The sequence below is a fragment of the Cervus canadensis genome, chromosome 21 (genome assembly GCF_019320065.1).
Source record: "Cervus canadensis isolate Bull #8, Minnesota chromosome 21, ASM1932006v1, whole genome shotgun sequence".
In the NCBI taxonomy this organism is placed as follows: domain Eukaryota; kingdom Metazoa; phylum Chordata; class Mammalia; order Artiodactyla; family Cervidae; genus Cervus; species Cervus canadensis.
In genome coordinates, this window is record NC_057406.1 from 11,851,010 (window position 1) to 11,865,591 (window position 14,582).

At 47.4% G+C, this 14,582-nt stretch overlaps 1 protein-coding gene across 8 annotated transcripts in view; it reads left to right on the forward strand.

Moving 5' to 3' along the window:
- RAD52 (RAD52 homolog, DNA repair protein) overlaps positions 1 to 14,145 on the forward strand; it is a 73,668-nt gene extending 59,523 nt beyond the window's left edge. For 6 of the 8 annotated variants that reach the window (XM_043441423.1, XM_043441422.1, XM_043441421.1 and 3 more), the window contains exons 2-12: positions 3,440 to 3,537; positions 4,534 to 4,635; positions 4,987 to 5,080; positions 5,229 to 5,296; positions 7,350 to 7,468; positions 8,156 to 8,231; positions 11,336 to 11,532; positions 11,678 to 11,823; positions 12,597 to 12,686; positions 13,011 to 13,226; positions 13,648 to 14,145. In XM_043441423.1, coding sequence (XP_043297358.1) covers positions 3,457 to 3,537; positions 4,534 to 4,635; positions 4,987 to 5,080; positions 5,229 to 5,296; positions 7,350 to 7,468; positions 8,156 to 8,231; positions 11,336 to 11,532; positions 11,678 to 11,823; positions 12,597 to 12,686; positions 13,011 to 13,226; positions 13,648 to 13,709 — 1,251 coding nt within the window. In that variant the 5' untranslated portion in view covers positions 3,440 to 3,456 and the 3' untranslated portion in view covers positions 13,710 to 14,145. Of the gene's footprint in view, positions 1 to 3,439; positions 3,538 to 4,533; positions 4,636 to 4,986; positions 5,081 to 5,228; positions 5,297 to 7,349; positions 7,469 to 8,155; positions 8,232 to 11,335; positions 11,533 to 11,677; positions 11,824 to 12,596; positions 12,687 to 13,010; positions 13,227 to 13,647 lie in introns of those variants that run through there. The other 2 variants (XM_043441428.1, XM_043441427.1) reach the window with 2 other exon arrangements.
- Positions 14,146 to 14,582: the final 437 nt, after the last annotated feature.

Consider the following 14,582-nt stretch of genomic DNA (forward strand, 5'->3'; position numbering starts at 1 on the left):
GCATTAGTGGTTGGGCATAGACTTGGATTACTGTGATGTTGAGTGGTTTTGCCTTGGAAACAAACCAAAATCATTCTGTCATTTTTGAGATTGCACTCAAGTACTGCATTTGACTCTGGTTGACAATGAGTGCTACTCCATTTCTTCTAAGGAATTCTTGCTGATGGTCATCGAATTAAATTCTCCCATTCTTGTCCATTTTAGTTCACTGATTCCTAAAATGTCGATGTTCACTCTTGCCGTCTCCTTTGGCCACATCCAATTTACCTTGATTCAGGGACCTAACATTCCACGTTCCTGTGCAGTATTGTTCTCTACAGCATCAGACTTTACTTTCATCACAGACATATCCACAACTGGGTATCCTTTCCATTTTGGCTCAACGTCTTCATTCTTTCTGAAGTTTTGTATTCGCTTCCCCAGTAGCATATTGGACACTACTGACTTGGGAAGCTCATCTTTCAGTTTTGTATCTTTTTGCCATTTCATAGTGTTCACGGGGTTCTCAAGGCAAAAATACTGGAGTGGTTTGCCATTCCCTTCTACGGACCACATTTTGTCAGAACTCTCCACCATGACCCAACATTATGCCTGCTTTCATGCTAAAATGTCAAAGAAGTAGTGACAGAGACTGTATAACCTGTCAAACCTAACATATTTTTACTTCCTGACCCTTTATGGAAAAAGTTTGCTGACCCCTGCTTTTTAAATTTTTAAGTAATACATGTATGTATTTGATAGAAAATAATAGCAAATGAAGCAACAGACAAAGGATTAATCTCAAAAATATACAAGCAACTCCTGAAGCTTAATTCCAGAAAAATAAATGACCCAATCAAATAATGGGCCAAAGAACTAAACAGACATTTCTCCAAAGAAGACATACAGATGGCTAACAAACACGTGAAAGATGCTCAACATCACTCATTATCAGAGAAATGCAAATCAAAACCACAATGAGGTACCATTACACTCCAGTCAGGATGGCTGCTATCCAAAAGTCTACAAGCAATAAATGCTGGAGAGGGTGTGGAGAAAAGGGAACCCTCTTTACCACTTCTGGGCATACACACCGAGGAAACCAGATCTGAAAGAGATACCTGCACCCCAATGTTCATCGCAGCACTGTTTATAATAGCCAGGACATGGAAGCAACCTAGATGCCCATCAGCAGACGAATGGATGAGGAAGCTGTGGTACATATACACCATGGAATATTACTCAGCCATTAAAAAGAATTCATTTGAATCAGTTCTAATGAGATGGATGAAACTGGAGCCCATTATACAGAGTGAAGTAAGCCAGAAAGATAAAGAACATTACAGCATACTAACATATATATGGAATTTAGAAAGATGGTAATGATAACCCTATATGCAAAACAGAAAAAGAGACACAGAAGTACAGAACAGACTTTTGGACTCTGTGGGAGAAGGCGAGGGTGGGATGTTTCGAGAGAACAGCATGTATATTATCTATAGTGAAACAGATCACCAGCCCAGGTGGGATGCATGAGACAAGTGCTCGGGCCTGGTGCACTGGGAAGACCCAGAGGAATCGTGTGGAGAGGGAGGTGGGAGGGGGGATCGGGATGGGGAATACATGTAATCCATGGCTGATTCATGTCAATGTATGACAAAACCCACTGCAATGTTGTGAAGTAATTAGTCTCCAACTAATAAAAATAAATGAAAAATAAATAAATAAAAAGACGAGCCTTGATGCACTGTTGTTCACACTGGCACCACCTCTCAGGGACGTTTCATTCTTTTAACTGTCTTTTTTGGCATTTACAGTTACATTCTAATAATATTCTCACTGCACTATTTTTTGATTTAATAATTTTAGACACTAATTATTGACTAGTATAGGCCACTCTTTACTTTTTAGTGCAAGATTATAAATAAATTTACCATTTCTTAGCTGAAAGGTAATGTTTTATGATCATTTAAATAGTTTTCTGCATTTTCATAATTACATAAAGAAATTAACAACCACTCAGCAATAGTTAACGTTTATTTAATACTTCATATGTGCTAGGCACTCTTCTAACGCAGGTTTTAAAACTGAAGTGTAGTGGCTTTACAGTGTTAATGAGTGCTGTGCTACAGAGTGATGCACTGACACATATACAAACATTTAAAAAATGTTGTCTTCCATTATGGTTTATCATAGGATATTGAATATAGTTCCCTGTGCTGTGCAGTAGGACCTTGTTGCTATCCAGTCTGTTTGGAGAATCTTACATCTGCTAACCTCAGCCTCCTACTCCCCCCCCCACCCCGTTGGCAACTACCAGTCAGGTCTCTGTGTCCCTGATTCAGTTTGAGATAGGTTCATTTGTGTCATATGTTAGGTTCCACATGTGAGTGATACCATATGGTATTTATCTTTCTCTTTCTGACTGACTTCACTTGGTATGATCATCTCTAGTTGCATTGATGCAGTTTTGTTCAGTTTCACAATCTTTACAGAACCCCTAGGAAGTGTAGGTACTATTGTTACCTCCATCTTCCAGATGATGAAATGTCATTGGAGAGCTTATGTGAAACTTCTCTTGGTCAAGACCTCATGGGTGATGGGGCCAGAAGTCAGCAGTAGGAATGTGAGCTCTGAAACACGGTGCTGTAATGCCATGTGTGGAATCATGTGCTATTTGATGGTCACAGATGTGTGCTTTTATAGGTAATCTGAGGATTTACATGCAGAGATTCACGCGCAGGTCGGCTGAGGCCCCGCATGGGATCTGCTGGGTGTGCGGCGGGCGCCGGGCCTCAGAGAGCAGCTGACTCTCCTGAGGCGAGGCTGTGCGCTACCAGCCTGCACACTGGCCCTCAGACTGGAGCTGGTGGCAGAATCGCTGGGTGGGCTTGGACCTCGCCTCTGGCTTCTGATTCAGTCGGTCTGGGGTGGGGCCTGAGCACGGTCCCAGGAGATAGTGAAGCTGCGGGGACCATGAGGGCTCAGTGCTGTGTCCTTTGTGAACACGGGGTCTTCTGTGCCACGCGACTCTCCCATGGCATCATGTCTCCATGACAGTTCAGCTGCTGTGGCATGTGTTTCCTCTTTGACCCCACAGAGGTCAAGGTCATGATGCTCATACAGTAGGTGATCATAAGCTGGTTATTGGCTCTTCCCTGGCATGCTTTTGTAGTTTTGACTTTTTCTATTACAGACATTGTAATTATACCATATAACACATTCTTACTGCAAAAATCACCTTTAGTAGCAGCACCACGCTGGAAGAACTCAGCAGAAAGGTAGACTAGGCCCTGAGGGATTCAGAGGCCTATTTGGTGACAGCCAGGCACTGAGGAGCTGTGCCCCTGACCTGTGTTTAAGGTCCGTGGAGAAAGTGACTTCATCTGATTGTAGCGGAGACTTGCCTTTCACCATTAGCATCCTTTGAAATCTCTGTCTTGCTCTTCTGTTTATTTAGAGTCCACCTGCATCAGCATGTCCGGGACTGAGGAAGCAGTCCTTGGAGGCCGTGGCAGCCAGCCTGCTGGGGGCAGCCCCGTGCTATGCTTTGGTCAGGTGAGTGTGTCCCCCTCTTCCCTGGAAGGGATGAGGGTAAGTGGAAACCAAGACGGTCTGGGGAAGCAGTGAGTAAGCGCCATCATGTATGTAAGCTGCTGTTTTCATCTAGAGACATTATTTGGGCGTTTCTGTTGAGCTCTGAGCGTGTATGGGAGCTTTAGCAGTGCTGGGGGCTACATTTAGATATAAACTGTTTTTGGATAGGTTGCATTTTCATATGCTTTTAACATTCCAAGTGGAACAGACTCTATGTGAAAAGTCTCAGTGTTTCCTGTCACTCCTGTCCCCATGACACTTGGATCTCTCTTTTTGGAGGCATCAAGTTTCTGGGGTTTATGGAGATACTCTGTGCTTATAAGGGAGATTCTTGCTTTGTCCACCCACATTCTATCTGTCTTACCAGAGATCTGTGTGTATTTGTTCTACTTTAATAGGGCCAGGGGAAAACTACCAAGGGAATGAAAATCTAATCAAACAGTGGTGCAGTTCACTGTGTGTAGGATGGGAAATGGCTGAATTGGAGGACACATGGAAGCAAGGCTTCCTGTCCTGTTTTCTCCTCTTGCACGTCTACATAAATGTCACGAGAGACTCTTGAGACAAGAAGTCTTAGTTTCCTAGTTTTGGCTGGAGAGAGTTGTGGTAGCACACTAGTCACATCTAAGGCAGTGGTTCTCACAATGTGGTCCAGTGACCCCTGGGGTCCACAGGACCTTCCAGAGCCTGTGAAATCAAAGTTATTTTCATAATACTACTGAAGTACTGTGCCTTTTTCACTCTCATTCTTTCATGAGTGAGGGTGGAGTGTTCTAGAGACTGCATAGCATGTGCCGATGTCATTGCTCTGGTAGTTACTGGAATGTGTTCCTGTGAAGTTTTAATTCCTTGTATCGATAGACAACCCACATGAACAAGGATCCTCATAGGATCCTCAGTAGATCTGAGCGTAGGGATGGCAGAAATGTCGGTTCAGTTTCCCCTTTCTGGTTCCAGTACCAGTACACAGTGGAAGAACACCAGGCCATCCAGAACGCCCTGAGGCAGAGGCTGGGCCCAGAGTACATCAGTAGCCGCATAGCTGGAGGAGGCCAGAAGGTAGGCGAGTTTACTGCCTGAAAAGTGGGGGCCCATGATGCTGACTATTGGACGAACTTGCCGGCTCCCTCTCTGGTCCTCATGGATTCAGTAGGTCTTTCATTCACTATCACTTCTCATCTCTGGAAAGGGATGGGATCCATCCTTCATTGTCCTCTGAAGTGGCCGAGCCACAGCCTTGAGACTCTAGTCTCAGACCCTAGTTCTCTGAGGTAAGTTCACTGGGAATTTCCCTGGAGTGTTTAGGGTGATTTTGACAAAAGAGCTGGTAAGGAATAAGTAAATTCTGATCCACAGTTAGGTATGGCGAGGAATTTTAACAAGGTGTTTTTTCTTCTTTATTTTTTCCAGGTGTGTTACATTGAGGGTCACAGGGTCATTAATCTGGCCAATGAGATGTTCGGCTACAATGGCTGGGCGCATTCCATCACCCAGCAGAACGTGGGTGAGTATGCGTCCCTTCTTGGCATCGGCCAGCTTCCAGCCGGATGGGCTGCGGGTGAGGGCCTGGTGGGTGTGCTCCGTCTCTGGCAGGAGGAACACGGGTGAGGCAGGATCAGCACACCCTCACCTGGCTGTCTTTCCCACCCTAGATTTTGTTGACCTTAACAATGGCAAGTTCTACGTGGGCGTCTGTGCGTTTGTGCGAGTCCAGCTGAAGGTGAGGGTGATGGAGGAGACGTGCGGGGGGAGAGTGAGCGCGTGCGGAGGCTCTGGGCCAGAGCAGGCTGTGCATTCACTCGGCCTTACTCAGGCGCCCGAGAAAATTTTGAGGAGCTCGTTCTCCTGCACATTTTTAAGTGACTAAGAATTTTCACCATATAGACAAATATTTGCAAGGGTGCATTTTTTGGCATATTGTAAAATTCTACGTTCTAAAATAAATCTGCTACATCTTTTTAAAATGTACCAATGGATTCTAAATATTAATACCATAGATTACATGCTGTCATCTATTTTAAAAAATATGTATACAAGCTACTTTTCTTTTGAGCAAGTTACTCTAGTCATTAGAAATTTTATGTTGTTTCTTCTCGAACACATATTTCCATTCCATTTCCCCACTGGCTTTTTTTTTTTTTTTAAATAATGCAAAGTGATGCTTTTTTTTTGGCTGCGTTGGGTCTTCATTGCTTTGCAAGGGCTTTTCTCTGGTTGCAGTGAGTGGGGGCTGCTCTTGGTTACAGTACTTGGGCTTCTCACTGCAGTGGCTTCTCTTGTTGTGGAGCACAGGCTCAGCAGTTACGGCTGTGGGCTCTAGAGCTCAGGCTCAGTTGTGGCAAACGGGGTTAGTTGCTCCAGGGCATGTGGGATCTTCCTGGACCAGGGATCAAACCCGTGTCCCCTGCACTGGCAGGCGGATTCTTATCCACCACGCCACCAGGGAAGTCCTCTACTGGCTTATATTATATGGTTGAAAATCTTTTATTAGTAACTATTACGCTTTTCTGCCTGTGTCCGTCTGTGTATGTGTAAAAATTTGGAGGGGGGAGTAAATTTCCAGTGACTTTAAGGCTCTCTATTAAAACATTTCTTTTGGATTGAGATACTGTTAATATTACAGGTATTATTAACACACAATAGAGTCAATTGTCTTTATTTTGAAGACAGCAAAACTGCATCAAAATATAAAATTTTATGGAAAACGCATTTCTTAATAAGATGGATGAAGCTTTTTTTCTATTGTTAATATATGTATAGTTAATATTACTTATTCCTAAACATCTAGCATTAATTCTGTTCTGACTTATTTTTGTAAATAGTACTGAAAACCTTGGGCTTCCCGGGTGGTGCAGTGGTAAAGAAACCCGCCTGCCAATGCAGGAGACGCAAGAGACACAGGTTCGATCCCTGGGTCGGGAGGATCCCCTGGAGAAGGAAATGGCAACCCACTCCAGTATCCTTGCCTGGGAAGTCCCACGGACAGAGGAGCCTGGTGGGCTATGGTCCATGGGGTCGCAAAGAGTTGGACATGACTGAGCGCACACACACACAGATTGAAATCCTTATTCACATACACTGGGACTGGAAAGAGTTTCATTTTAGTGTTATTCATTGACTGCTTCTGAGTTATATTTCAGAATCACAGTGTTATCATCAGAAGTTATATTCAGCTCTTTGTCAGCTAACAGCTTGATCAGGCCTACCTTTGCTTTTTGGTGGAAGCCGAGAAGCAGATTCCACCTGACTTGTGAGAGGATTTGCTATCCAGTCGTTAGAATCAGTTAAATATAATATTTCAAATGGTATCCCAAAGGTTTTCTCTTTAACTTTCTCATATGGAGTGTGGTTGACCAGTAATGGTGTCCATTTCAGGGGTGCAGCAGAGGGGACTCAGTTATACGTGCATCCCTGCTTCTTCCAGTTGTTCTCCTGTTTGGGCTGTTACAGGATGCTGTGCTGCGCTCCCTCTGCTGGACAGTACCTCTTTGTTGATTAAACACAGCAGCGTGTATATGTCCGTCCCGAACTCTAACTATCCCTCCCCCACAAGGTTTTCCTGCTGTGGGTAGTGCATCTTAGTGAGACTTGGGCTGGGTTAGACTCGTGCCTTTTTATGTAAAGAGGAAGAGAGGGGAGAACGCAGATCCAGTCCAGGAGGCGGCCCTGGAGGACTGTCCCTGTCTGAGCATGGCTGCCTGGAGACGAAGAGAGCCGTGAGGGATGGGCTCTAACTCCTCACGGTGGGGCCTGACCGCCTTTTCTGCCCCCAGGATGGCTCGTATCATGAAGATGTGGGCTACGGTGTCAGCGAGGGCCTCAAGTCAAAAGCCTTGTCCTTGGAAAAGGCCAGGAAGGAGGCAGTAACAGATGGGCTGAAGCGGGCGCTGAGGTAGGCAGGCACCATTCATTTCAGAGCTGTCCCCAGCCCCGCCCCACCCTTAGCCCCAGGCAGCCTGTTTCCCTGTCTTTCCCTGCTGCTCCTTTACTCCAAGGCCCTCTTTGGGGAATACATGGTAGGATCCCGTTCTGTGCGGGACTTTGCCTCCGCCCCCACCCTCCCCTCCCCACCACAGGTTGCTTCCTCCTTGTAGCGCACCTGTGTGGTTCTTTGTTATGTGCATGTAACATAGTTAACTTAGTTACACAGAGCAGGGTTTTAACCTTTTTGGTGGTTAAAGATGCCTTTGAGAATTGAATTACCAGAAAAAAATACAGGTAAAACTTGCTTTAAAAATTCGCAGTGCCACAGCCTGTAGGGGATCCTAGCCTCCCAGTACAGAAGTCTAGTCGTGAAGGTTGTGCCCCCGAGCACATGTGCTCACGCACTGGGGGTCGCAGCAGTCCCTGGGAAGGGATCTCGGCCCGGGAGCTTGTGTTCCGCGGCAGGGAGGACCAGTGGGCTTTGTGAGTGGCTGACTCACGCCCTATGCTCTGGGGCAGGGACCTACGACTGTCCCGCTCACTGCTGTCTTCTCAGAACATCAGCGAGAAGCAGCCTGAACAGAGGCTGTAGCCCTGCTCTCCGCTGTGTACACAAAACTGTTCTCAACCCGGTTCCACTCTGTCTTACCCTTAGAAGTTTTGGGAACGCACTTGGAAACTGTATTCTGGACAAAGACTATCTGAGGTCACTGAACAAGCTTCCATGCCAGGTATGTTGGAAGTGGGGATGGTGACTCTGCTGCCCTTGTGTCTGAGTACGTGGTGACGGAAAGGGACGTGAAGACACGGCCAACTCTGGAGAGGGTCGGGAATGTGCACTTCCACCGTCTTTGAACATAAGAGCTAGCAGGGACCAGTGGGCTCGTTTACAGCCGAGGACGATGAGGCCCAGAGTCCAAGGTGCAGAGGAGCGTGCTTGGCAGAGGTCTGGGATGGGAGCACAGGGCCCTCTCAGCCCACTGCCACTTCTTACAGACCTCTAGAGCTTCAGCGGCCCAGCCTTCTGCTCTTCCGCAGCTCTCTGTCTGGAAGGGCTGGATTCCTGTTTGTGTAGGTGCGTGCCACGTGATCTGCACGCTTGCCTTCGGAGAGTGGGGTCTGGAGCCCAGCGTGACCTGGGCCGGTCAGGCGCGGGAATGCCCCTGATGCTGCTGAGTGTGGCTGTGGTTCTTCGGGCCCCTGCAGGGCCACCACCCGCCCGGGCAGCCTCCCTCTGCTGTCCTTGGGGGCCTTTTTCTTGTGCTGCCCCTCACAGAGGTGTCAATTGGCAGAACTTCGTTTGTTTCTTTCCTTTTTTAAAATCTTTTTTATGTATCATTGGACTCAGTTTGCTATTAATAATGTTTAGGGTGTCTGCATCTGTATTCATGAGGGATATTGTAGTTTTGTTTTGTAACCGTAGTAAGAAACAAATAGGAGCTTCCCTGGTGGAGTAGTGGTAAAGAATCCACTGCATAAGCAGGTTTGATCCCTGGGTCGGGAAGATCCCTGGAGAAATGAATGGCAACCCACTCCACTTCTGCTCTGTGCCAGGCCTTGGCTGGGGGCGAGTGGCATGAACATCCCACCTGCTTGCTGTAACTTTGTTTCAGTTTCACATTGGCCTGAGTGCTGGTCTTAGCTGGTCACTGGAGCTCTTAAAGGGGGATTCTAGTCTGTTTACTGTTACCTTGGTGTCTCCGTGAGGGAGGGCGTGGAGCTTCCTAGTCGGCCGTTTTGTTGACATGACTGTATTTTTTCACTTTTTTTAAAATGAAGTATAACATATACACACAAAGCTGCGAAAGTCATAATGGCACAGCCTGGTGAATTTTTGGAAGTGAACATAGCTGTTTACACCTCAGATTAGGGAAACAGGACATAGCCAGCTCTCTAGAACTTTTTTGCTCCCCCCACTCCATTCAGTTTTCTTTTTTTTTAAACCTTTGGCCATGCTGTAGCTTCGTTGCTGTGCTCAGCATTTCTCCAGTTGCAGCAAGCGGGAGACCCCCGCGGTTTTTGTGCACAGGCTTCTCACTGCGGGTGGTTTCTCTTGTGGAGCACAGGCTCAGTAGTTGTGGCGCTCAGGCTTACTTGCTCCATGGGGTGTCTTTCCGGACCAGGGATTGAACCCATGTCCCCTGTATTGCAAGAGTTCATAGTTTAACTACTCAACCACCAGGGAAGTCTATTTTTTTTTAAAGTAACTTTTTTTTTTTTAGTCTTTTAGTCAGGTTTATTCCTGCTTTTAAACTTTATATAAATGGAATTGTTTGGTTTGCACTTTATAAAAAGTGTTGTGTTAAAAAGTACAGCAGATATATAGACAATGGACACGTGATAAATGTTCAGCTGGATGAATTCTGAGGCAGACACCGCCGTAGCCAGCACCTGCCATCAGGTCGAGCATCCCCGCTTCCCAGAGTCTCCGGGTGTGCCACCCCCTCCCTTGTCACTGCTGAGGAAACCACGTGCACCACAGGCTAGTTCTGATTGTTCTTTACTTTTTGGACTCACATTATGAACTGTTTTGTGTCTGGCTTTCATTCTACCTGTGTGATACATTTGTGTTGAATGTAGTGGTGTTTTATGTGACGCAAGTCTACAGTTGGTTTTCCCATTCTGACTTAATAGACGCTGGAGATCTTCATAGCTTTGGTTGTTGAATAGGGCTGCCGTTAGCATTCTTAAGCATGCCTCGGTGCTCCCACACCCATTTACTGTGGAAATTATTAGCGAAGCTCAGAGGGTTCGGCATATGCTTGGTTTTAGTAGGTTCTACTTCCAGTTGTTCAGTACGGCACATAGCAGTATGTGAGTTCCAATTATTCTGTATATTCAACAGCATTTAGCTTTATCAGTCTTAAAATTTTTTTCAGTGCTCATTTTCAGGTTTTTTTTGTGGTGGTAAAATAAACATAAAATTTACCTTCTCAGACATTTTAAGGGTGCAGTTCAGTTGTACAAGCCACATTCCTAACGTGGGGTACTCACCACTACCATCTATATCTGTAGCTCTTTGCTGTTATAAAACAACTCGTACCCACTGTCCAGTCACCCCAGCTCCCTCTCCATACAGCCCGGCACCACCGTCTGCCTCGTCTCTGCTGCTCGCTACCCTCGGTGCCTCTTGTCAGTGGAGTCATCTGTTTGTTCCTGGCCTGTTCACTGAGCGCATCATCCTCAAGGTTCCTGGCATGAGCTCATTTGCCCTTGAGTTTCTTTTATTTTTTGGCAGCACCATGTGGCGTGTGGGGGCTCAGTTCCCTGACCAGGGATTGAAACCAGGCCTTTGGCATGAAAGCCTGGAGTCGTAACCACTAGGTCACCAGGGAACTCCCTGCAGAAGCTCATTTCTTTTTGACTGACTGACTTCCCAGTGTAGATAAGAAATTTCACAGTGTAATGTTCATTTTCAGGTTATCTTTACCAAAATGTAGTCATCTCCACCCAATACTCTGTTCTTCCGTGAGCCTCACATTACTGAGTGAGACTTCGCTTGTGGAGCACAGGCTCTGGGTTTCTGTACTGTGATGATGCACGATCATTTCCATAGAAAAGTGTGTCAGGCCCAGTTGCCAAGGAAAGATTGAAGTTAGATTTTACAGAGTATTTTGCCCTAAATAAAAACTTAAGTGTGATTCCTTCATATGAAAACCCCGTTAACACAGAATGGCGCAGGTGGGAAATGGAGCTGTTTTACTCTACACAGAGTTGGAGTTACTTGCGCTTGTGGATCCTTTGTCTCAGCTTCTTAGGACCTTGAAGGAATGAGGGCAGAGAAATGCGGAAGGGGCAGGAGCAACTGAAGGAAATTATTCTCTCTCCTTATTAGCCGCCTCTTGAAGTGGATTTAACTAATGCAAAGAGACAAGATTTTGAACCATCTGTTGAACAAGCCAGATACAGCAGCTGCCAGCAGAATGTGACTCTGGAACCCCCTAAAGCCCGGGAGGTGACCTCACCGTGCAGACTGAGCCACTCAGCTGGCCCCCACGGTGTGACGCAGGGGGACAAGGAGAGCAGCTCCCGGTACGGCCGCCTGCCCTCACCTCTGCTCCTCCCTCCACTTGCACCTTCTGAGCAGCACGTGGGGCCGTGAGCCCCCTTGGGAACTGTGTGCTGTTGACCAGGTAACTCGGAACTCCCCCAACACCCCACTGGTCTCCTGCTGCAGAAGCCTGGCCCCCGGCACCACGGAGAGCGAAGCCACGCTCCAGCGGAAGCTCCGGCAGAAGCAGCTGCAGCAGCAGTTCCGGGAACAGATGGAGAGACAGCAGCAGGCTGCCACCTCTGCCCTGTCCGCCGGAAGGACGGACCAGGGTGAGAGACTGGGGGCACCTCTGCCTGGAGTGGCAGGTTAGGTCCAGACCAGGGCTCGGCACACATGGGGCCACGGCTTCAGAGCGCCGGGTCCTGCCCTGCGTTTCCCCGTGGGTGAAGACAGTGGTCCCCGGGGGAAGGAAACAGACAGCCCGTGACGTCACCAGAGCTGGACCGCTCCGGTGCCAGAGCTTCTTCGGGCTTCAGTTCCTCTGGCCACATGGACATGAGCTCTTTGACTGTAAGGCAGGAAGTTGGGTGTGCAGGTGATGGGGCTTCTGGCAGTTCTTTCTTCATGAACTTGTGTTTATTTCAGAGTCCAGATTCATTGGGAGTAGTAGATACAGATTGCTTTGAAGTCTTTTCCAGAGACTAGAAACAAAGACAAAACGGATTTTTCCCAGCGTCTCCTTAAAAATTAGTAAGATTCTGACGACCTGGTTCCTGTTAGTTCTTTAAAACTCCCCTCAGCACTGGCCAGCCGAAATTAATGAAAGGAAAAGCCAACAATGGATTGTGCTGGGGCTCTTCTTAGACTTATTATTCTGAGTCTCTAGCTTCCAACCCAGACTTCAGTTTTTTCTCTAGTTTGATGAGAACATGGTGTTTTCAGCTCTAGTTTATACAGATGAGTAGGTGGGACTGGGACATAGGGCCCTGAGCTTGATGTGGCTGTGCGGCTGGGCGGGGGGTAGCCGGGCAGTTCTGCACGCACCCCTGAGGCTGCCCAGCCCCCCGATGATGAGGGAGCTCAGCCTGCCGCCCCTCTGCAGCGCAGCCGCCACCGGTGCCTCCTGCCAAGCCCAGCCTCCCCAGGACCCGCTCACCTTCGGAGCCACTCACCCAGAGAGACCTGCTCCCAGGTAGGCGGAGCTAGAGGACTAAGGCTAGTCAGCAAACAGGTCAGGGGCCTGTGAGTCCCTGGCCGTCACGCACACATCTCAAAAGAGGCACAGGGATCTTCACTTCTGTCGGTTCTGTTCCACGGGGATGCGAGCGGCCCGGTGCTGGGTTGAGTGCTAGCGCGTGTGCAGCTCCTCTGCGGCACCGTGGAGGCCTGGTGTACTTCCACAGGACGGGCAGAGAAGTTCAGATGCCGTCACGGGGCCCTCATGACACAGAACTTCTCATGACCTGCTCTTTTCTCTCGTTTGTGTTACGTTTTCCCGTGACCGCCGTCCTTGCAGACAGTCTTGAAATGTGGGACATGGCTATGGATGCAGAGGACAGCGTGCTCAAGCCCTTGTTGAAACCAGAACCACCGCAGACCCCTACCATCTCGGTCCTGAAGAACCACATGGAGACCCAGAACAGGATTCCACAAAGCCTCTGCCACCAGACTCCACAGGCACAGTCTGGACCCTGGCACCTCCAAACTTCCAGCCTTAAACAACACGCCACAGGTAGCCGAGTGTTCTAGGAGCTAACACCAAAGGGAACCTGGGTGTGTGTGATTGATTCACTGAATCTTAAAAGCAGGATGACATTCCATTTTAAGATGTCCGGTGGACTCCTGTCAGAGGGGCAGCAGTGTAAGAACGTGGAGGACAACTAGTTTAAGAGCCAGAAGTTCCCCTGGGGTAACTCTTCAACTATATTTAACAGCTGTGGTTAAACGTAGGCCCATCTTGATTTCTCCTGCAACTTGGTCTCGTGTTAATGGAGGGATCTGTCCTCATGTAACAATTCTCATTCTTGGGCTTTTGTGGTTAAAAGTAGGTAAACTAGGACTGTTAGCTAATGACTTCTGGATTCTATCAGTTGTTATTTACTCCTCATTTTAAAGTCACCGCAGTTATGTTTGAACAGTTTCCTCTTCCACAGGGGACTGGGATTCCTCTAGGAAGAATCAGGACATGAAGAAGAGGAAACTGGATCCACCTTAACCAAGGCTCAGGTCACCTCCTGAACTCGGTCCTGACGGGACTTCATTTTGGTCCTGAAATGACTGCTCCTGCCTGAGGAGGAGAGGGCCCTGCCTGCTTCATCCTGAACTCTGCCGGAGGACTTGGCACCTGCTCACATCAAGTCGGGCAGTTGGGAAGCTCTGCAGAGACTCAGTGCCTTTTCTTGGGCTCCTCACTCCCTTTATTCCTAAGCTATTATGTTAATGAAGACAGAAATCACCTCGGCCTGTGGTAAATCCCTGAGTGACCTCTGACCTCTTGCTATGGGGCCCCCGTTTTCTAATGCTGCCACGCAAGATTGCAGTCTTCATCACTATCGTTCATCAGCTAATCATGAAACAACTTCCTTTTTCTCCTAAGACCAAAGAAAAGGCATTTGTAAGAAAGCAAAATTAAATCCTACCCTGTAACAATATAACAGGCATATCTCTTCTTATTGCACTTCACATTGTTTTTTAAAAACAAACGGAAGGTTTTTGGCCACCCCATGTCGAGCATTTTAAAGATTCTTTTTTAAAGATACAGTGCTAGTGCATTCAACTACAGTGTCATGTCAACAGTGTTCATATGTAGCCGAAAACCAAAAATCTGATGTAAGCAGCTGTTTACATTTACCTGTTTCAGATGCAAAGGGGCCTCATATCCAGTCCAGAGGCAGCTGGAGCCATGGCCTTGGCCACGCCAGCACCCCCGACCCCTCACCTGAGCTGCAGAGATTTTTTTTTTCTGGTTTTGGTATCGTTACCACGATCTTCCTCATCTGCAACATCTTAGTTCGGGTCAGAATTGCTGTTTGAAAAAGTTTCTGGAGATAGGAATCCAGTTATAAATTGCACATAAGTCATATCAGAG